Consider the following 25,000-nt stretch of genomic DNA (forward strand, 5'->3'; position numbering starts at 1 on the left):
AAAATTGCATTGTCGACAAATTCCTCTAGTTCATAGCGTATATGACAAAAATTCTTCTTACTTAACCTAATAGTTGTAATTTCACCACACCGCTCAAAGACATCACGAACAATTTCCTCTGCAAAATAATAACAATCAGTGAACATAATATAGTGAAAGGAAACTAAACAAGAAAGCTTTGAACAAGTTTGGGTTTGTTCAAAATCAAGAGAGCCAATGTGAGAGTGTCAGGACATGAATATTTCTAACAGAAGATTTGGTTTGGAAATAAACTGACAAGTAATGTCAACATGCCTATCAAATATCCATACTAGAAAGAAGAAAGAACCAGGGGTTTTAAATACAAAATACAGCCTTAATTAATGAATTGTTGCCTTGAATTTTGCAGATTGAAAACCTGCTGCACTACAGCCGCTGGTAATGGTCTACAGGCTATAGCTCTTTACTATACTCTATAGTATCTCCCGAGTATCTATAGTATACTCTATAGCTCTATATTATAGTTCTCTCCAAGAAGAAACTTGCAATTTTTCTTTACATTCATCCCCAGATAACTTGTGGATGAAAGGTCATTCCTGTCTCCCTATTCACTGCTCAGATCAGAAGCAATGCAACATGACACAGCACATCCACAGAAGTCCCCACCACTTCATTTACGTGGCAACCCTCCCTACTCATCCCCTCGTTCAAAAATAGAGAAGAGGAGGAGAAATCAACCTATACTCCATTCACAACCACTCTCCACTTACACTATTTCTTGCCTTCTCTCTTACCTGATCAAGAGACATTACTTTTTTTACTCTAGGCACTTTTCAACCCATCCATCCAACTCCTCAGTCTTCCCCTCAAGTTCACTTCATACACCTCTGTATTCCACACTTTTGTTTTGGTAGTTTTTCTTCACTCCTTTTATCCATGTGCCCAAACCATCCCAGTATTCTTTCATCATTCCTATCTACTACCTCCTTTTATAGACCCACATTCCTCCTCACTTCTTAATCTATCCATCCTTATAATGCCCACCAAACTCCTCACACACATTTAAATTTCTCATTTCTATCTATATCTGTATCTTAGCTCTTCATGGACAACAGGTCATCCCTGTATCCCGACCATTGCCCTGGGTCAGAAGCAATGCAGCAAGAATGCTTCATTTAATTGGCAACTCCCACTCTCCATCCCCTCATGCAGAAAAAGAGACGATGTGGAGAAATCCCTTTATGCTGCATCAAAATATCATTCATACATAACCACTCCCTAACCCCTCCATCTCCTTCCTCGCATCATAAAATCATTTTTACACACCCTTTCTCTACTCACCCCTATCTCCTGCCTTCTCCTTTTCTTCCTCAACAGACATTCCCCTCTTCCCCAAAGCCCCTTTCACCCCATCCATTCATCTCATCCTCGGTCATCCCCTCAAATTCACTCCCTCCACCTCCACTTTCCACACCTCTTGTACTAATCTTTTTTCACTCATTCTTTCCATGTGTCCAAACCATCCCAGAGTGCTCTTTTATCAGCCTTATCACCCAACTCTTTTTCCACCCCTGCTCTCCTCCTCACATCATCATTTCTCACTATCCAACCTTATAACATTTAGCACATTTTTCAGACATTTCATCTCAAACACATTTAACCTTTTCCTCTCTACCTCTCTTAAGTTCCATGTCTCTATCCCCTACTGCTGTCAGCACAATCATCCATTCATATAATCTCCTTTTTGCATCCATTCCTAAATGCCATTTCTCATTACACTTTTTATCCCCCAAGGCATTTACTTGCTTCTCTCAATTTACAATTTCACTCTACCTCCACTCCTCCCTTTCCTGCCACATGCAACCCCAAATACCTAAAGCTATCTACTTCCTCCAACCTCTCTCCTTTCAGACTTACTTCCAACATGCTGCCATCCTCCCTTGTACATCACATAACCTTTTACCCATGTTTACCTTCAACTTTCTCCTATCACATATTCTTCCAAACTCTGTCACTCCCTTAATCCCCCTTCTGATCCTGCTACAATCACAGTGTTGTCAGCAAACAGCAACTGGCTCACATCCCATTTTTCTCCATTTTCTCTAACCATTTACCTCCTGCACCACCCCATCCGCATACACATTGAACAGCTATGGCAATATGACGCATTTCTGATGCAGCCCCACTTTACCTCAAACCACTGATTTCATTTCCAATTCTAACACAGGCCCTATTACTCTCATAAAAACTCTTGACTGCCCTTAACAGTTTTCCCCCAAGCCCATATATCTGCAAAACCTCCCACAGTGCCTTCCTGTCTACCCTGTAATAAGCCTTTAACAAATTCATAAATGCCCTAAAAGAAGAAGATACAAAAATCTGATCCATGCAACCCTTCCTAAACCAACACTTTCTCTCACCAATTACACCCTTTGTTCCTCTCCTAATCCTCTCCAATAAAACCCTCCCATATACCTTCCTAATTACACTCAACAAACTGATCCCTCTGAAACTACTACACTCACATTTGTCTCCTTTTCCTTTGTAAAGCAGAACTATACAGGCACTCCTCCAGTCCTCTGGCAATCTACCCTCCCTTAGACACATATCAACCAATTCACTCCGGGCCAAAATCTCGCGGGCAGCATTAGCTGCCAGACGTACGATGTTGCGTCATAATACTTGCATCATAAAAAATAGTCACCGCTTATATCGATCGTTCTCTCTTTCACCCGTGAATTTTGATAACCATAGAAAATGTGATGAAGCCAGTTTAGAGAGTATGTCAGTTACACAGGGACAACTACAATAAATATAATCAAGACACCGATATGGCAGCCTCGCGTATCCACTTGCTCCCCATGCCGCCTATGTAGGCGGTACCGTATGGAAGGGGTTAAACAACCTCATTAGCCACTCCACTATTATTGTACCTCCCTTCTTTAGACACTCTGCATGACACCCATCTAACCTAGGTGCCTTACCTGTTTTCATAATTTTCATAGCTACTTACACCTCATTTTTTCATATTTTGCCTCCATTTTCCTATCATTACCTTCAATTTCTTGGTGACTTCCACTACTATCACCAATCCCTCCCTATCCTCCACCACATACAACAGCTCTCTAAAATACTCCACCCACCTTCTCCTTACTGCTTCTTCATCCATTAAGACCTGTCCATCTGCAACTTTTACCTATTCTTCTCTACTTGACTCACCTCCCCTTCCTCTTCCAAAACATCTTTTTATTACTTTCAAAGTCTTCTGTCATACTCCTCACCCATTTTACATCTGCTCTCCTTTATTTCTTCTTTTTTTTTTATATAACTCTTGTATGTTTCTCTCATCCTACTTTGCAACCAATCCCTGAATGCTTGCTTTTTCTCTTCTACTACCTTCTTCACTTCATCATCCCACCATTCACTACACTTCCTTCTATTCCCTCCCATCCTCTTTGTTCCATATACAATTTATGCACACCTTGTCACTCCCTCCTAGAAACACCCCCATTCCTCTTCCACTCCTACCTCTACTCTAAACTTCACCAACTCCCACATTTCTCTCAGCTTCTCCTAATACTCAGGCTAATTTTCCTTCTCATTTAAACAGTTTGGTCTAAGCACCTCTCTACCTTCTGCCCTTCTCCTCTTTCTCCACCTGTCCTCCATTCTCAACTTACCTTCCACCAGAAAATGATCTGCCATTTCCCCAGTTTCTCCCCAAAGAACATGGACATCCAGAACTCTTCCTACTCTTTTCCTGGATAGCACTACACATCCATTAATGCCTTATCAACCACCCTTCCATCCATCACCCTCTCCCAAATACTTACGCTTGACTTTCTTCCTAAACACTGTGTCAATTATCATCAACTCTCCCTAAACACATCTCCACCATTAACTTTCCACTTTGGTTTTTACCTGGCACTCCACACTTCCCAATTCAATCTATTGTTTCATCCCCTACTCTAGCATTGAGATCACCCAATACCCCTACACTGACATTCCTTCCAAAACTTTCTATGCATTCATAAAAAAAAAAAAAAAAATCCTTTTCCTCTACACTCTTCTCACTACCAGGACCATATTCCATTTCTAAAGACCTCCCTTCCTAGTTTCACCTTCATCCACATTAACCTTGAAGAAACCTTCCACTCCACCACACACTTACCTATCTCCTCACTTAGTAGCAGAGCTATCCATTCCCTTCTTCATCCTCACCTCATTCTTGACACCCTCCCCACTACTCCCAAATTCAAAATCACCCATCCCTTTCAACTTAGTTTCACTCAATACCAACACATTCATCTTCTTATATACTGCATATCTCTTCCCTTTTACTTTCATCTGTACCACACTTATACACATTAAAAGACCCAAACCTTAGGGTTCTGGTTTGAAAACTCCTTCCAAACCCTCTCATGCCTTGACTTCTTACAGGAATGTAACCACAGGGTTACAGAGAGCAGAATGCCTTGTTCCACACCCCGTCCCATTTTAGCCGCCTTTACAACCCAAGTGGAAAACTCAGTGGCAGTATTCTTTTCCCCCTACTACAGGGGTGAGGCAAAAATGGAAATGTATACTCAAAGAAGTGATACAAGACAATATTAAGAGGAGGTGGGACAACATAACAGAAAGACAATCATATTACAATAAAGTAGCATTACTTCTCTATGATTAGAGATTTCCTCTAACAAAGACAAAATGATGTGAGGCTCTGGTATGTAGAAGCGCCCAATATAGTCCCTAAAATATCATTGGCATTCTACTTCACAATTTATGCCACACTAACATGCACCCAATACCTTAGATGGGGTTATATATTCATGATGTAATGAAATGTAAATCTGCAGGCATTCCATGTTATTCCTACCTGTAACATTTTCTGGAAGACCTCCTACAAAAACTGTTCTACAGCCACTAGGCCTGTCTCGTGTGGTGGGCGGCGGCGCCATTCGATTTGGAGGAACAAGAACACACGTTTTACAATTCAGTGGGTTCTTTACCGGAACTGTTAGGCCTTCTGGAGACATCATCCAACCAAACATTCCCCATGTGATACGGAAATCTCCCGTCTGAATGAAATTAAACAATGTAGGTATTAACATCAACAACTAAACTCTACACTAATGAAAAACAGTGTTTGAGTATGAAAACTATAACTTGAATTCTAAGCAAAACTATGGCTATTGTCTGTCACCTACCAAGGGAGGGGCTTCGCCAGGGGGACCCATCGGAGTTACTGGTCCCATAGGCCCCATAGGGCCCATTGGACCCATTGGTCCCATTGGTCCACCCATGGGAGCTACAGGACCCATTGGACCCCCAACTGCACCCCACATTGGACCCCATGGTCCCATAGGCCCTGGTCCAGGTCCAAATCCCGCACCAGATTGGTTATTTTGGTCTACATTAGCTGTGGGGAGGATGAAGTACTTGTTTAATACACAAACATAAGTATAAATTTGAGGAATCATTCACAGTTTATGCATTTCCTGGAGGATGAGGAGAAAGAGGAGGCGGAGGAGGATGAAAAAATTGTTACAGCAAAAGGGTTAATCAAAATAATGTTAATATTTTCTATTCCATTGGTTTACCAGTAAGCCATATCAACATGCTGAATGCCCAGACAAAATATCAAACATTGACATAAAATACTTTAGCCCGATAGAAAAGCCAAAAGCCACAGATACAGACGCTCCCCTACTTACGTTCATTCGTTTTACGTTTTTTCGATTTTACGTTTGAACTGACAAAAAAAAAAAAATTGTAATAATTTTTTTTAGTGAATTTTTTAGTTTAGCGCGCTCTCCATAGTTCAAACGATACTTACGCATGGCGCTGCGTCCATTGTTTACATGGCACAAACGACAGACTGAACGTGCCTTGCCTACTCCTCCTCCTCCTCCTCCCCCTCCTCCTCCACCATCTCAATTTATGTTGCTTGAATTTAATTTATTTGAAATTAATGTTATTATTTTACAATGTTATGTGTATAATTAATGATTTAGGGGTGTTTTATAAGATACAGTAATAGAATTTACGGATGTATAGTACATTAACAACATACGTTCATTTTCAACTTACGTTCGGCCATTCGGAACGTAACTAAAACGTAAGTTGAGGAGCGTCTGTACCTTCAATTACTCCTGGATGTATTATGAAATCCTAGCCATCTAGATTTATCTATTCTTATTCTATTCATTTATTTATTATTATTATTTTGTATTGAAATTCATTTCCCATACTTGTCTCCATGCAAAAATTATCTACATCTTTATGCAATAGCCTACAGTCCTTGATTTTTGCGCAGTCAGCATACATGTTACCAAATGTTAGCATAGCTTGTACCTTCCATCATGTCATTGACATAGACAAGAAACGTGGAACTCTGCTGATTACTGCTCTCTATCTTATTCTTTACTACTGTCCTCATGTATCTTCCCTTCGAAAAATCTTTTATCCATTCAAGTAATCTGCCTGTTAGTCCTCCGATATGTTCCAATTTCCACACTACCAGCATCCATTTTTTGTATTTGCCCCTACAAATTTGTACTCAAGTCTCTCATGCAAGAAACAAAAGCCCTACCTCAAAGCTTCCCAAAGCTTAATCACAACACATTCACTTTCTGTTAGTGAATGAATGTTAATTTACAACACAAGAAATCAAGAAGTGACTTACCATTATTCGGACTTGGGTTCATGTCACCACTGCTATGGTTACTTCCACCGCTATCCTTCCGTTGGCGATCACGCCCTCTCTCTCTATCTCTTTCTCTGTTTCTGTCTCTATCCCGATCGCGGTCTCTGTCCCTGTCTCGATCTCTGTCCCTATGGGGTTCAAACATAATGAGACTATTTTCATTCAACAGTTATTGGATAAGAAACGCGCAAACAGATAATGATTTTTTATTTGAAGTATCACATGCATTCTATAAAACTGTTCCTTAAACATTAAAAGGCTCTTACATAGAAATAACATTAATACTCAAGTATTTTTAATAAGTGACCACATTAAATTGATAGCAAAGATCTTAAAAAATTAGTGTAATCTTGATGATAAAAGCACAGATACCATGTCTGCCAATAATACAATTATCACAAGTATCATCACTGTCACTGTGTGTTAATGTAAGAACCTACTAAATGTAAACTTCAGGATTTTCATTCTGTTACAGAAGCATCTTCATGTCTCTTACCTTTCTCTATCTCTATCTCTTTCCCTGTCTCTTCCTCTGACTCTTTCTCTGTCTCTATCTCTCTCCCTATCCCGATCCCTATCTCTTCTGTCAACTCTTTCTTCTATCATGATATCGGGCTGTCCATTGTTCAAATCCATGTTCCCCCCATTATCAACTGAAATAGAAAATGGTTAATTTCATCAATTTGTAGCCTGAGAGTCTTCTTTATGAAAATTTTATGGAGATAAGGACAGGTGAGGTCTTTGTTTGCAGAAGGCAGGCATCTCTGCCTATTGAGGAACAGTGGTCTCTTGCCCAAATGTCCTCAATTGCCTCTTAAACAAAAAACCACTAAAGACTTAATGTGACTTTATATTAAAGAATGAAAACATTATGCAAGATCACAACTTTGAATGAAACACATGTAAACTTACTTGGATTCAACGGCATGGGAGGCTTATTTTTATTTGTATTAAACTCGAGGGGGGCGTCATTTGTTGCTGGATTGACAAGGGGAGGAGCCATGGGTCCTATCATACCAGCAGCTCCCATGCCAGGACCAATTCCTGGTGCCGGTCCTATTAGACCTGCAAAACAAAAAAAGAGCATGCAAAACTTAACCCCTTCCATACGGTGCCGCACATGTAGGCGTCATGAGGAGCAAGTGGATTCGCGACGCTGCCATATCGGCGTGTTGATTATATTGATTGTAGTCGTCCCTGTGTTTTTACATTCTCCCAAATGCGCCCTGAATCCCATTCTCTGTGGTTTTCAAAATTCGCTGGTGAAAGAGAGAACGATTGATATAAGCGGTGACTATATTTTATGATGCGAATATTATTACGTTACGTCATACGGCTGGCATTGGCTGCTGCCCGCGAGATTTAAGTCCCGTATTGAAGTGGTTAAAATTTACATTCTGTGAAAATACTGACAATACACTCCTATCAAATCTACATTTGAAATAAAATATCAAGACAATAAGCTGATTTGGTTTTATGTCACAAACGCCTTTGTTCAGGGTAGAACAGGGACTTGAGCAGCGTTTCCTAACGTTTCCCAACCTTATCACTCCTTGTAAGTCAGGTAAAAGTAGTCCAGCAACCCCTAACTACCAGTAATATTCTATTACATATATATACCAACAGGTTTTTCCCCCTCACAAGGGAGGTAGCCAAAGGCATAAATCCGCTCCCACCCATTTCATCCCCATATACTCCACTCCCAATCATCACCCCTCCCTCTTTCCCTCTTTTCTTGTCTCCTGGATGACAGGTCATCTCTGCATCTTGCCCACTGCCCTGGGTCACAAGCAATGCATGCATATATATATATATATATATATATATATGTATATATATATATATATATATATATATATATATATATATATATATATATATATATATATACATACATACATATAACAAAGGGTTTTTCCCCCTTACAAGGAAGGTAGCCAAAAAGAAAAAGGCATAAAAACCATTCCCACCCATTCCATCCCTATATACACTCCACTCAACTCCTCTCCACCCTCTACCCTCCCTCTTATCTTGGCACCTTCTGGATGACAGATCATCTCTGCATCTTGTCCACTGCCCTGGGTCAGAGGTGGTGTCGGAAGACAGCACATCCACAGCAAGGTCGCTTCATTAAATCGGCGACCCCCCCTCTCCGTCCCCTCATGCAGAAAAGGAGAAGACGGGGAGAAATCCCTTCGGGCTGCGTCAAATTTTTCTCACACATACTACCTCATCTCCATATACAACCATTCTCCATTCACTCCTATCTTCTGTCCTCTCCTGTCCTTCCTCAACAGACATTCCCCTCATCCCCAAAGCCCCCTACATCCCATCCATCCATCTCATCCTAGGCCACCCCCTAATGTTCACTCCCTCCACATCTGCCTTCCATACCTCTTTTACTACTCTTTCTTCACCCATTCTTTCCATGTGTCTAAACCATCCCAATACTCTTTCTTCCACTCGCTTACCACCCCCATTCTCCTCCTCACCTCCTCATTTCTCACTCTATCTAGCCTAGTAGCCCCCATCATACTTCTCAGACACCTCATCTCAAACACATTCAAACTCCTTCTCTCTTCCTCTCTTATGTTCCATGTTTCTGTCCCATACAGTACTAGACACTGCGAGATACAAAGGCGGGACATCACGAGCATAGCTCCCCTTCCCGCAAAATACAACTAGGTAAATACAATCTCCTCTTAGCATCCATTCCCAAATGTCTATTTCTCATTACACTTTTTAATCCACCAAGGCATTTACTTGCTTCTCTCAATCTACATTCTACCTCCACTTCACCTTTTCCTGCCACATTCGCACCCAAGTATCTAAAACTATCCACTTCCTCCAGTCGCTCTCCCTTAATGGTCATTTCCAGACTGCTACCACATTCACCGTTTGTATATCTCATCACCTTACTTTTACCCACATTTATTTTTAACTTTCTTCTTTCACACATTCTCCCAAACTCTGTCACCAACTTCCTCAATCCCTCCTCTGATCCTGCTACAAGCGCAGTGTCGTCCGCAAACAACAGCTGGCTCACCTCCCACTTTTCTCCATTTTCTTTAAACATCTCCAATCCCTAACCCACCACCCTTGCATTTACCTCTCGCACCACCCCATCCATGTATAAGTTGAACAGCCAGGGCGACATAATATATCCCTGACTAAGTCCCACCTTTTTATTGGATTTTCTAGTTTCATCCATATATATATATATATATATATATATATATATATATATATAAAATATATATATATGCAAGCAATCACATCACCGTGATACAAAAATGCAAAATAACCACAGAAGGCAAACTTGTTGACAGTAAGTACTTTCATATATTACATCTTCAGACAATGACAGAGATACAGAGTTATGTTTAAATATAAGTATCAGGTAGCAACCATAGGGGGGGGGGGGAGGGGGAGACAATACAATGTGGGAAGGGGGGATGACCTTAACTCTATCAACCTGAGCAACACATAAGGTTCAATCTGGCGGTCAAGATTTTGGTGACCATTTGGGTTACCAATTTATCACATTAAAATTTCCATAGTCTACTTACTCAAGAAATTGGATATCAAAGTAGCTTTTAAATATGACCACACCATTGAGAAAACCTTAATTAAGAACAGCCCTCCTAACAACAACGGTGTGGTCTATAAAATTTCTTGCCAAGATTGTAACAAAATTTATATTGGACAAACTGGGGAAAAAAAAACTTGGAAACAAGGATTTCCCAACATAAATATAGTGTGAGATCTGCCCTTGAAAATAATGCATCATTTCAACATAAAGCATTATACAACCATCAAATTGATTGGTCTAAGGTAACAACTTTAGCCAAAGGAAAAAGCCTACAAGAAAGAAATATAATAGAATCCTCCTTAATATCAGGCACGTTTGATAAAAATATAAACTTAAGCTATGGACATCTTAAATGTGATAAATTGGTAACCCAAATGGTCACCAAAATCTTTCCGCCAGATTTACCCTATGTGTTGGTCAGGTCGATAAAGTCATCCCCCCTTCCTGCATTGTATTGTCTCCCCCCTCCCCCATGGTTGCTACCTGATACTTACATTTAAAGACAACTCTGTATCTCTGTCATTTAGTCTGAAGATGTAATATACGAAAGTACTTACTGTCTACAAGTTTCCCTTCTGTGGTTATTTTGCATATATATATATATATATATATATATATATATATATATATATATATATACATATATATATATATATATATATATATATATATATATAAATAAATTATCCCTTATAAAAAGATGAAGGGAACAATGATGGCTGCCTACATGAGGTAGCCTCCTCCTCATTTAATTGTTGTCTTAGGTTTCTTTCAGTGGGAAACCCACAGACTGATGGTGGCTTGCAACAGTCCTTGGGACCTCCCACAGATTTCTCTGGGAAGAAACTTTGGAATGTCATCTGTACTGTATTTGTGGAAGACTGTTTCTATGTCAACAACTGAAAGTAGCTGGAGGGGGAGAGGAATCTGGGTCTCTTAATCCAACACTCAACAACCGCCACTTGTGCAGACATTTGGGCCCAGGACATAAACCCACTCCAGTAATTGGCCCAGGCCCAAATGTCTGGTAGTTGGCGAGTGTTGGATCAAGAGACCTAGGTGCAGAATTGAAGCTGAGAGATCTTAAATCCAGTCCAGAAAACAAGAGCCAGACCTTCAGGGGGTTGATGGGTTTAAAAAATGGACAGCTCCTCTGTATCTCCTAAGTCCACCACAAGCAGGTACCCATTATTAGTTCCTGGTCCCACATAATAAACTCAGAATCATTTCCCTTTCACCCACCTACAAAGGCCATCAACACCCTCACCTCCCAATAGTACATGAAGGGCTGCTACTCAGTCTTTGGACAAAGCATAAAATCTTCCTATCATCAACTTTAACTATTTTTCACACAAGGAGGTGAGAGACAACCAGTCACCATTTCCCCTTCCTTCTCCTATTACTTGGCAATGCAGAAACAGACCCACATTCACATCCTTCCCCAACTCTGCACAGACAGCCTAACAAAAACAAAACAGACTGAACTCCCTTTCTACCTACCTAACCTTTCAGTGCTCTGATAAGGGACTCTCACCTATTATCATGCAAATTTCAATCACATTATCGCACTTTTACTCCATAATTATGACACGTCAACGAGGGGAAGATGAGGGGGAGAGAGAGGGCAAGGAGAGATTGAGGGGTGAGAGGGAGAAAGGGGAGAGGGAGAAAGGGAGAGAAAGGGGAGAGAGAGGGGAGAGATGGGGAAAGGGGAGGGGAGGGGAGGGGAGAAGAAAGGTGAAAGGGGGAGCAGGAGGGTGAAAGTGGGTGAGATAGGAGAGGGAGAGGAAGAGGGTGAAGAAGGGGAGGTGAAGAAAAAGAAGGATGGGGAGGAAAAAGGTGGGAGAGGAGGAGGGTGGGGTGGGAGAAAGAGGAGAGTGAAAGAAAAAGGAGACTGAATGAGGAAAGGAGAGAAGGTGAGGGTGGGTGAGAGTAGGTGAGAGAAGGAGGTGGGGGGAGAAGAGGAAGTGGAGAAGAAGAGGAGGCTGGGTGGAGAGGTGAGGAGAAGAGATGTAGAAGAAGAGGAAGTAGGGGAAATAAGAGGAGGTGGGGAAAGGAGAGGGGGTAGGGGAGGGAAAAAGAGGTGTGGGAAAGGGACAGGAGGAGGTGGGGAGGCAGAGTAGGGAAGGAAAAGAGGAGGTGGGAAGAGAGAGAGAGAGATGGAGGCACAGAAAGGAGAGAAGTTGAGGAAGGGAAAGGAGGGGATGAAGAGGGGACAAAGTGGAAGAGACAGGAAGGTACAAATGGGAGAAAAGGTGGTGAGGGAAGGAGCGGAGGTGAGGAAGATATGTATTTTGACAGTGATAGCCCACATTTCTATCCTTGGGTAATAATGCACAGAAGAGGAGGAGTTGAGGTCGTAAAGGAGGGTTATGGATAACAGAAAGTACGGACAGTGCAAGTTAAAAAAGATCAGAATTCTTCGAGTGGAGACGAGTCTTCAATCATGAATGAACGGGGATGGGGACTGCAGGTCTTCTGCAAGATCAATCAATCAATCCGTTGCCCCAGGTCTCTATTGCATAAGACCCACAGCTCCAAGGTAACCTGCAACAGTGAACCGGGGTAACGGATGGATTGATTGAAAGAACAGGGAAGAGGAGGAAGTGAGAGGGGTAGGGTGAGGAGGGGAAGAGAATAGCAGCAAAATCTATTGCCTAAAGTTTCTGACTTGAAACCCACAGTAATGGTCCTCAGGCCCTTTGGGAAGAACTTTTTGACTGTCTGTGTTATATTAATGTGTAATTGCTTCTATATCACCAACTGAAAGTAGTAATAGTAGGGGAGTAGTTGCTAGTTGTTGTGAGCTCTCCATATGTGAAAAGATGGAAGAAATACAGTTGAAGTTGATACAGAAAGACTTTGGGCTTTGTCCAATGACATAGTGTCACCACTTATGGCTTCTGCACCTCCAGATGGAGGTTTCAGGAGTTGACAGGTTTTGAAAATGGAAAAGAAGTTGACTCTTTCGACTGTCCATTTTGCAGAACCACCAGATGCAGGTATCCACACTGGTCTTTGGTGAGAAGGAAGTTGACTGGAGGAAAATTTGCATTTCATCACCAATAACAAGTACTTGTTTGTTTGTTTGTGTGTGAAGGGGGTAGTGTGCCAAGGAAGTGGAGTCACAGAGATGTTAAAAGTGAGATTTGTAGAGAATAGATTTGAGGAGGGTTGTAGAATGGAGGAATAGTTGAAAAGAAGGCTGACTGGAATAGTTGAAAAGAAGACTGACCATCATTCTTTTCTGAGTGGACATCATCTTCAAATATTAAAGAGCGATATATGGCTCAGGTTTGTGTCACTAAGTCCCTAAAATATCAGTGACACTTTCACAAAACTTAGGAAGATGAAAAGAGGAAAAAAAGAGAGTGAAAGGAAAGAGGAGGAGACAAGGATGGAGGAGGAGGAGATGGTGATGTCCTTTGTAACCTTTACATTGCACAAAGGGGGGATATGCTCTACTGTATAAAGGTCTCTGGCAGCTGGCAGGAATGAACAAGTCAATAAAGGCAGCCTTTTGCTATGATGATGCCCCACAGATTTTTTTCTTTCTTTCTTTCTAGTTAACATCACAAGATTTGATTCTGCACAGTGCAGAACCTTGCAATGGTGTTATTAATATATTTACAAACATATGGGGGTAGTGAAGAAAAATGTGCAAATAAATGACTGAATAAATAAATACATAAAAATTGATACTCTGCTCACTCATGGAGCTGTAATAACAGTACAAAGCAAAATACCATATCCATAACAATAATGCATCATCAACAACACCAGTTCTCCAAAATAAGCCTCAAACCCACACAATCTGAAAAGAGGAGTGATAAGAAATACAAACTTGATAAAACAAGATACTGAAGCTATCCTGTGGTTATAGAAACAGCTATCAAGAAAGTGAAAAAATTCAAAAAGAACTCAGATAAGATATCAAACTACCATCTGAAATGTCTCAACAAAAACTCCCGCAGTAATCTTGAACTATTCCTGGTCACACAGAAACATCCCAACAAACTAGAAAAGGACATATATAAACCCCATCTTGAATCCAACTGAGAACATTCAGTATGCCCAGATCTCTTTTCTACATTAAAACTGATGGAAGATTGATCCTAAAAAGAATCAAAATGCAAACATGGCCCTTAGCACTACTCATCAACCTTACCAAATAATAAATAATTTCAACAAGGATGAACTACCACAAATATTAATAATTATGGTAATAGATTCAATAAGGCTTTAGACTCAGTCTCAAGGCACATACTATACAAAAAAGATCATACAAACTGAAATGCACAACAAAGAAATGGTTGACAATCTTTCTGACTGTTGCCGTCTCAAAACTATCATGGACCAAAAGACTACACAATAACTTTACACACAGATCCTTTCCTCACCACACCATCACAAAGCTCTCATACATGCAGATGACTAAGACCAGTACAGCACCACAACTACAAGATATCTGCTCATGTATATGTATATGTATGTGCATGTATATTATATATATATATATATATATATATATATATATATATATATATATCATATAATATATATATATATATAATATACATATATATATAATATATATATATATATATATATATATATATATATATATATATATATATATATATATATATATACTTGAGTCATAAGAGGCGACAAAAAATGGGACGGGGGATGGGATTAGGAGTCCTATTACCTGTAGCCCCAAAGGGGACATTCCTAAAAAAAAGTAAAGGCATAAGAGGGTCTGGGAGTTTTCCAACCAGTACCCAAGGTTTGGGTCTTTTAATGTGCGTGGATGTGGTACAGATGAGAGTAAAAGGGAAGAGATATGCAGTATGTTTGAGAGAAGAAAGATGGATGTGCTGGTTTTGAGTGAAACTAAAATGAAAGGGAAGGGCGAGTGTGAGTTTGGGAGTGTAGCTGGGAGGTACTCAGGAATGAAGAGGGGACGAGGGAGAGAAGGGGTGGCTATACTAGTAAGTGAAGAGATAAGTAAGCGGGTAGTGGAGTGGAAGGTTTCATCAAGGTTGATGTGGATGAAGGTGAAGCTGGGAAGGGAGATGCAGGTTTTTGTAAGTGCATATGAACCTGGTAGTGAGAAGAACATAGAGGAAAGGGAGGCTTTTTGGGTAGATATAAATGAGTGCATAGAGGGATTAATGAGAAATGTCAATGTAGGTGTATTGGGAGACCTTAACCCCTTCCATACGGTGCCGCATACGTAGGCGTCATGAGGAGCAAGTGGATACGCGAGGCTGCCATATCGGGGTCTTGATTATATTTATTGTAGTTGCCCCTCCGTAATGACATACTCTCTAAACTGTCTGGAATCACATTTTCTATGGTTATCAAAATTCACGGGTGAAAGAGAGAACGATCGATATAAGCGGTGACTATATTTTATGATGCGAGTATTATTACGACACGTCGTACGGCTGGCATCGGCTGCTGCCCGCGAGATTTAAGGCCCATACTGAAGAGGTTAATGCTAGGGCAGGAAACGAACCAATAGATGAAGTGATTGCGAAGTATGGAGTTCCAGGTAAAAATTGTAGGAGAATTGATGGTGGAGATGTGTCTTGAGAGTTGATGATAGCAAATACAGTGTTTAGGAAGAAAGTCAAGCATAAGAACACATGGGAGAGGGTGGTGGATGGAAGGGTGGCAGATAGAGCATTAATGGACTATATAGTGGTGACCAGGAGTATGGTAGGAAGAGTTAATGATGTACATCATCTAAAGGGAGAGAGTGGGGGAATAGCAGATCATTTTCTGGTGGAAGGTAAATTGAGAGTGGAGAACAGGTGGAGAAAGAGGAAAAGGGCAGAAGGTAGAGAGGTACTTAAAGTGAACTGCTTATATGAGAAAGAAAAGGAGAATGAGTGTAAGAAACTGAGGAGTGGGATGGAGTGAAGGAGGAATGGGGATGCTTCAAGGAGGGAGTCATAAGGTGTGCAAAGATGGTGTATGGAACAAGGAGGGTGGGAGGAAATAGAAGGAAGGATAGTGAGTGGTTGGATGAGGAAGCAAAGAAGGGTGTAGAAGAGAAGAAACAGGCATTCTTAGATTGGCTACAAATTAGGACAAGGGAATCGTATGAGAGGTACAAAGTAAAGAGAAGGAAAGTTAAGCACAAGATAAAGGAAGTAAAGAAAAGAGCAGATGTGAAATGGGTAAGAGTATGACAGAAAATTTTGAAAGTAATAAAACGATGTTTTGGAAAGAAATTAAAAGAGGAAGAGGAGGCAAATCAAGTACAGAAGAAAAGGTAAAAGGTGCAGAGGGAGAGATGATAATGGAAGAGAGGGCAGTGAGAGGAAGGTGGGCAGAGTATTTTTGGGAGTTGCTAAATGTAAAGAAGGATAGGGAGGGAAAGGTAGTTGAAGTGGGAAGCACTAAGAAAATGAGAGTGATGAGTGCGGAAAATGGAGGAGAAATAGAGAAAGATGAAGTGAAAGCAGCTGTTAAGATGATGAGAGCAGGTAAGGCACCTGGGTTGGATGGATGTCATGCAGAATGTCTGAAGAAAGGAGGTACAGTTATGGTGGACTGGCTGGTGAGGTTATTTAATGTTTGTTTAAGAGAGGGTAGAGTGCCGGAGGACTGGAGGAGTGTCTGTATAGTTCTGCTTTACAAGGGAAAGGGGGATAAGTGTGAGTGTAGTAGTTTCAGAGGGATCAGCTTGTTGAGTGTAGTTGGGAAGGCTTATGGGTGGGTCTTGATTGAGAGGATTAGGAGAGGAACAGAGGGAGTAATTGGTGAGGAACAGTGTGGTTTTAGAACAAGGTAGGGGTTGTATAGATCAGATTTTTGTAGTAAGACAGATATGTGAGAAAGCTTTAGCAAAGGGTAAGGATGTTTTTTGGGCCTTTATGGATTTGGAAAATTATTATGACAGTAGACAGGAAGGCACTGTGGAAGGTTTTACGGATAAATGGGATAAGAGGAAAGCTATTAAGATTAGTCAAAGTTTTTAAGAGAGTAGTAGAGCCTGTATTAGAATATAATAGAGAGTGGTTTGAAGTAAAGGAGGAACTTCACCAAGGATGTGTCATGTTGCCATGGTTGTTCAATGTGTACATGGTTGAAATGGTGGAGATAAATGCAACAGTAATGGGCAAGGGATCTGAGATGGTTAAAGAAAATGGAGAAAAATGGGAGATAAGCCAGTTGTTGTTTGCTGACAACATTGTGCTTGTAGTAGGATCAGAGGAGGGATTAAGGAAGTTAGTAATGGCATTTGGGAAGGTGTGCGAGAGGAAGTTGAACGTAATTGTGGGTAAAAGTAAGTAATGAGATGTACAAGGGGAGAGGATGGCAACAATTTGGAAGTGTGTATCAAAGATTAGTGGTTGGAGGAATTTGATAGCTTTAGATACTTTGGGGTGCATGTGGCAGGAAAGAGTAGAGGTTGAGGTAGATTGCAAATTGTGAGAAGAAAGTAAATGCCTTGGGGGATTAAAAAGTGTAATGAGAAATAGACATCTGGGAATGGATGCTAAGAGAAGATTGTATGAAGGGGTGATTGTGTCAACAACATTGTACAGGGTAGAAATGTGGAACATGACAGAGGAAAAGAGGAAGCATTTAAATGTGTTTGAGATTAAATGTCTGAGAAGTATGGTAGGGATTACTGGGTTGGATTGAATGAAAAATGAGGAGATAAGGAGGAGATCAGGGAGGGGGGAGGAGCTGGGAGAAAAGGTGAATGAAAGAGTATTGGGATGGTGTGAACACATGGGAAGAATGAGTAAAGAAAGAGAAGATTAGTAAAAGAAGTGTGGAAGGCAGAAGTGGATGGAATGAATAGAAGGGGGTGATCCAGGATGAGATAGATGGATGGTGTAAAAGGGGCATGTATGTTGAGGAAGGAAGAGAGAAGACAGAAGACAGAGGATAGGGATGAGTGGAGAATGGTTGTGTATGGATGATGCTGTGATGCATGGTAGGGAGTGGGTGGGGGGGGTTTAGGGAGTGGTTATGTGTGAATGATATTTTGACACAGCATGAAGGGATTTCTCCACATATCTTTTTTCTGCATAAGGGGACAGAGAAGGGGGGTTGCCAATTAAATGAAGTGGATGTGCTATGTCTTGCTGCATTGCTTCTGACCCAGGGCAATAGGTAAGATGCAGGGATGACCCATCATCCAGGAAGAGCCAAGAATAGAGGGAGGGAGAGAGGGAGGGGTGTGAATGGTAGTGGAGGCTACCTCCCTTGAGTATATATATATATATTATATATATATATATATATATATATATATATATATATATATACATATGTACACATATATAAATATACCATAAATATTAGGTGTCACTCAAACTTACTCAAAGAAATAAGATGCAAAACACAATTTCAGCATCCCATCAGAAATCATCTGCTACACTACTCGTCCTTGACAACAATGAATAAGAAATGGCTTCCAATGGTCAATCTGAATGGAAAGTCCCTCCCATTGGAAAAAATAAATAAATAAATAAATAAATAAATAAATAAATAAATAAACAAATAAATAAAAATGGACTTGACACACACACACAACTTTCATTCCCCACACAAAAGACCAGTGATAGTAAACAAGACAATTAACATATTAGAATATTTGCACATACAGGCCCCACACAAGAACACTCATCATAGTTTTAGTATATACAATAGGTTATCAAACAAAAACCAACAACTAAACAATACAATGCCTTTAGAATGATTGGTTGCACTCAAACAACAAAACATCAACACTCATAAATCAAAATCTACCTCATTAAGCAGCACACAAGAATGACAAGCATACAATTCTATGCTACACCCCTCAAACTCATTACTCACATTGCATATGAGTGATATGACACACGAAAACAATCCCGGTAATATCCTACTCACTGACAACAAATGCATATATAAACACACTTTTATACTTTTTCTTTTACATCTTTTCAAGAACGGGTCAAAATGCATACCTGGTCCTGCAGGTGGTGGTGGAGGAGGTGGTCCTGGAGGAGGAGGTGGAGCCATCATGCCACCCATGGTCATCGTTGGAGGGGGAGCAGAGGTGGCAGTCTGTGGGGGGATGGAAGTCCCGACTGGTGGTCCCGGAGGCATGGGAGGCATTGGCGGGGGCCCATCTGCAAAATGAATAAAATAGGAAAACAATTAATCTTTTTTCATTCTTCTTCTTTTCCTTTGGATAGGTATGGGATGAATGTCAGGTAGGTGTATGCTTTGACTTCATCACCCTTCTTGTATAGAGAAAAAGACCATTTGGCATGTATGTTTGATGTATGTAATGTTTGTGTATTTATGTAATAGTATCCTAACTGTAGTATACAGGAAAGGAGCAATGCTCATTAGGTCCCTTCTCCTATTCTCCATTATATCACACCTAGCCTTAAATTCATGTACAGTTCCAAATTAATCTGTATCCTCGATTTCCAATCATCCTATTTTGAATTTATGTATTGTTCCAGCTTGGGGTACACTTCCTAAGCCATTCCAAGTATTTATGCATCTATATGGAAAACTGCATTTCTCCTTTCAAGTAGTTTGCCTCTTCATCCTCCAATATGTTCCCACTGGAGGATGAAGAGGCAAACTACTCAAATGGAAAAAAGAAGTAATATACACTTAAAACCCACTGTTGATTGGATTTAAGAAAAGAAAAGAAAAGAAATAATGATTTCTGTATATTTTGATCACTTGCTGTGATCCTCTTCAAGCTTTGTATTCCGCTTGAAGATGATCACAGCAAGTGATCGAAATATACGGAAATCGTTATTTCCTTTCTTTTCTTAAATCTTAAACAGTGGGTTTTTAGTGTATTTATTGATGTGTTATGACATTACTGGACAGTGAAGAGGTAATATGTTTGTGTGTATGTATGTTTGTATGTGTACATGTATGTATGATATACATTTCCCCATGCCCTTCATTAGAGGACCACCATCTAATAGATTTGATTAAGACCCTTTCTTGTCCTTAATCTCCCTTCTCAGCTGAGTAAAATCTTAGTCAGAATAAACCATGTTAAAATCTAACCAGCATCACCACATCCATGAACACTGGAAAGTACTTGTACTTCTATTCTGACTGTGATTAGGCTTTTCCCCATCTCCATGGTACCCCTTTGGTAAATAAAATCAAACATATTTTAGTTCACCTATTCTGTACTTTGCAGAACTTGTGCACTCATTACGGCTGCTGCTCAGCTAATTTATTCATCTCCAAGGCATTCTTTTGACATGCAAATAATTAATTTTGTTCAGGTACACCAGGTGTCTAAGTGTATATTTATCACGAGCACTTTAATTTTGGTCACCTTACTTGAAAAAGTCTATTTTCATTTCAACTCGTCATTACTCACAAAGGGAAGCAGACAGACATGGAGGAGAAAAGTTCCCATCACACTTCTCATTTGTTCCTGCTTAATCTACTGTATGTCAAAATTATACTTTGTTACTTCCTAAGTTATAATCCCAAAGGTTAGACTAGGTAGGGGCTCCAGGATTCCCTAGGTACGATTACTTTATTTAGGTTTAATTAAGTAAGCTTGGGGTATATGCAATATAAGAATGGGGGCAGGGTATATTGGGAGTCCATGGTCAAAATGCCCAGCTAGGTGATGAGGTTAGGTAGGTTTGGCTCGGGGGAGTTAATGTTGCCATACCTATAGGTCCCATCCAGGTTCTCACGTTTGCTACTCGCAGGGTATTATGGGTAAAGACTATGCTTAGTCCAGGAAATCTGACAGTACAACCCTGCTAGAGTCAGGCTGGAATACTGGGTAGGCATCTAGAGGCATGTTATCAATCTTTTTATATTCCTCAGCTGAATCTCAGTAGTTTTTGTTATTTTGACATGGTGTGATTTAAACCCTTACTTCATCCCCCCCCCCCCAATATCAAAACCTTTCCTTTTATCCTGACTGCCACTGGTTTATTTTATTCACGTCTGAGGCAATTTCTCAGTACTGAGGTTTTAATGCTCACCACTCTTACCACTTCTGTACCACATGAAAGAGCAGATGAACACAACAGGTATAGCCACTAACAAAAGTGGTGATGCAAACAAGGTCATCAAATTAAAACAACAGGGCAGGACTCGCAGTAATGGTTATAAACTGGACAAATTTAGAATTAAAAAGGAAATAGGCAAGAATTGGTTTACTAAACAGGTGGTTGACGAATGGAATAAACTTAGTAACCATGTAGTACGCACTGAAACTATCAGTTGTTTTAAGAAATTATTAGACAACTTTATGGATAGGGATGACAGGTGGTGATGGATACAGAGCTACCTAGTGTAGGCCTTATGGTCTCTTGCAGTCTCCTTCATTCTTATGTTCTTATCACCTTGCCAGACCAGGCCTGGACATATAATGTCCTTCTTGCCATGAAAGGGGGTCTAAATTTGGTAATTGACGCCAGCACTAGTTGGACTTGCTAATGAGGTCATTCATTTGTAATGCAGAATTTGAATCAAACTTGTTCAATGAGTGAAGACGCATTAAATATTACCCCTATAGTAATTATACTGTAAAATCAAGCTGTATTGTTATACATATAATATATTAAATGCTTCCAACTGAATTGTTAACCATATTCAAGATAAAGATTGGTGAGTAAGTGAACTAAGTGATGAAATAAATATAAATTTTGTACCAGAATATGATATGTAATCAGACATAGCTGAGAGAGAGAGAGAGAGAAATGCAAGTTGTAAGCTTTTATGTCTCATAAAAACCAGTTATAAAAACTAATCATTGTATAATATCAACTCTCTTTATCCCTTCCCCTGCACCATATCTCATTCTCTTTCCCTTCTCCCAGCCATATCTCTCTCTCTTTCTCCCTACCCACTGCCATTTATATTATATATATATATATATATATATATATATATATATATATATATATATATATATATATATATATATATATATATACCGTATATATATATATGTGTAAAACATGGGAGCAAATTCTTTTGTATACAACAGAATTCTGACAGTTGATAATCTTCTTAGTTTGTATTTTCAATGTTTCTATCAAGGATCTGGCTATTTGGGGGTGAGCTTGTCTTTGCTCACCCCTTGAGTGGCCACACCCTTGACAGAATCCATAAAAATACAAACAAGAAGATTATCAACTGTCAGAATGCTGTCAATTTGAATACTACTTGTGTATATACAATCTCTGCCCCCTGCCATACCTCTCTCTTCCTATCACATAACTTCCCAAACTCTGCCTCAGACCTTCCTCTGACCCAACTGCCACAGGCCACAAAAATAAAACACCTGCAGTATATTACTCAAACATTTATAACAACCTACTACCTGTACCACACAATACATCCACACTCTGATCACTAACCGAGACCTTCATAACAGACCAAATGCACTACACTGCCAAAACCAGACAGTCAGTTTGGCTTCATATCTAGAAGATTAGGTCTGTCAAATCTCATGCTTTTACACAAAAGTGATTGATGTGCAAGAGAGACGGGGTGGGTGGACTGTGTGTACCTCGACTTTGAGAAGGCTTTTGATAAAGTACCTCACAGTCAACTTATGGAGAAATTGGAGCACACTAGAGGACTGAGAGGCAAACTACTTGAATGGATGAAAGATACATGAGGACAGTAGTAAAGGATAAGATGTTAAGATAGAGAGCAGTAATAAACAGAGTTCCACAAGGTTGAGTGTTTGCAGCAATAACATTTCTAGTCTATGTTCATGACACAATAGAAGGTATAAGCTATGCTAACATGTTTGCAGATGATGCAAAAATAATGAGAAAAGTGAAAAACAACGAGGACTGTAGACTTCTGCAAAGACCTACACACTAATTTTGCATGGAGCCAAAAATGGGGAAATAAAGTTCAATATAAAAAAATGTAAAGTACTGGAAATGGGCATTAGCTGCAAAGAACCATCATTAAACTATTCCTTGGGAAGAGAACTCATTACAAAAGCAAGAGAGGAGAAAGATTTAGGAGTGTTGATAAAAGACAACATGTCACTTCACAGACATATCAGCAGGATTATGGGAAAGGCACTGCTGCAGAAGATCAAAGTGGCTTTTCACTACATGGATAAAGAGATGATCCAAAGGTTCACCAATACCCTGATCCATCAGTAATATAGTCCTCACACAGAATGAAGGACATGAATAAGAATGAGAGAATACAAAGGACAGCAACCAAACTCGTCCCTCGCCTGGCAAATAAACCATACAAGGAGAGACTAAAAGTGTTGGGTCTCTCAACCTTGAAAGATCAAAGAGAGAGAGGTGATACGTTAGCAGTATTCAGGTCACTAAAGGAGATAGATTGCAGTGACAGAAGAGATCTCTTGATTAAGGATGAGGAGGCTATAAGAGGTCATGGGAACAAATTAAGGATGACCACAAGTCTAAAGAATATGAAGAAATACAGTTTTCCATAGAGATGCATAAATACTTGGAATAGCTTAGAAGGTGATGTAGCTCAAGCTCAAACAATACATGAATTCAAATCTAAATATGATATTGAAATCAAAGATATCAATTAAGTTGGAACTGTGCATAAATTTGAAGCCAGGTATGAAAAAATTTGAGAGGAGACAGTACTAAACAAGTGTTCCTCCTTTCTGTATACTACAATTAGGTAATTACCCTCCAGACATTAGCCCCACAGAATAAAATAATCTCATACCAGGTAAGACCCTCACTGGCATGCTTGCATTCAGGACACAATACCATTGAAACAGCACCAACACAAAATAGGCCTGGCCACTGATTCAAAATACCCTGGATGCAACCAAACCACTACACAGAGGGCACCTTACAACTCATGCTACAGTACTCCACCCTAACAATTCCTACACAAGAACACAACATCTTTCCTGAGTGACTTGTGAACCTGCCTGATGGCCACTATTGGTTTTCTGGAGGCCACATATCTCCTACAAGGTGTGACTGATTGACTTATCAATTGATCAACAGTCTTCTTGAAGTCTCCAAATATTAAAGAATGCTGTCCGACTCATCTGTTGGGGTGTCACTTAAGTCGTCAAATTACTGACTGCATCAAACTTATGTGGTCAATACTTTACATGAAAAGGTATTTTCATTATGAAAATACATTCTAACAGTACAGTACAACCTAATAGTAGCAGTTCCAATATGCTCTTCTACCCCTCCAGTGTTAAACACAACAAAGCAAGTTACCAAATAATCCTTTGTATGTTCAAACTATTGCAATTTCAACAATTAATGCCAGAGCATATTTTTGATCAATCATTTTGCTGTGTTTAGCACCAGGGAGTTTCCGAATAGGACCACAACCAGAGCTCCTACTCTTAAACTGTACCCCTTCTAACATCTTCACTACCAACGAGTTGTCACAGAAACAACAATGTCACCTGGCAACAACCAGAATAATAAGAAAAGATCCAAAGACTACAGAGGATGAGAAATATATGCCAGAAGGTACATAGCTACAACCAAATACATCACCTTTGCCCTTCACATTTGGATTGTTTGGGCAGGTAACAGTCAATCAACGAATTTGTTGCCCATGGTCTCTCTTTCAGAAGAACTGCACTCTCCAGAAAACTGGCTACATCCTCTGGTTGGGACCATAAATCAATTGGATAAGAGAAACTGTGTTGCTGTCTTAGTATTGTTCTTTCCATCTATATACCAAGGGTTTTTTTTCCCACTTTT

The 25,000-nt window shown here is 40.0% G+C and overlaps 1 protein-coding gene across 4 annotated transcripts in view; it reads right to left on the reverse strand.

The window, feature by feature from the left end:
• Positions 1 to 25,000, reverse strand: part of LOC143034081 (ecto-NOX disulfide-thiol exchanger 2-like) — a 69,266-nt gene that overhangs the window by 42,448 nt on the left and 1,818 nt on the right. For all 4 annotated transcript variants that reach the window (XM_076199998.1, XM_076199996.1, XM_076199997.1 and 1 more), the window contains exons 2-8: positions 19,259 to 19,423; positions 7,598 to 7,750; positions 7,182 to 7,338; positions 6,665 to 6,813; positions 5,187 to 5,398; positions 4,856 to 5,057; positions 1 to 118 (exon numbers count right to left, since the gene is read on the reverse strand). The exon at positions 1 to 118 is cut by the window's left edge and continues 8 nt beyond it. In XM_076199998.1, coding sequence (XP_076056113.1) covers positions 1 to 118; positions 4,856 to 5,057; positions 5,187 to 5,398; positions 6,665 to 6,813; positions 7,182 to 7,338; positions 7,598 to 7,750; positions 19,259 to 19,423 — 1,156 coding nt within the window. The remainder of the gene's footprint in view (positions 119 to 4,855; positions 5,058 to 5,186; positions 5,399 to 6,664; positions 6,814 to 7,181; positions 7,339 to 7,597; positions 7,751 to 19,258; positions 19,424 to 25,000) is intronic.

Source organism: Oratosquilla oratoria, chromosome 16 (assembly GCF_046742065.1).
Source record: "Oratosquilla oratoria isolate Oo_2021 chromosome 16, ASM4674206v1, whole genome shotgun sequence".
NCBI lineage: Eukaryota > Metazoa > Arthropoda > Malacostraca > Stomatopoda > Squillidae > Oratosquilla > Oratosquilla oratoria.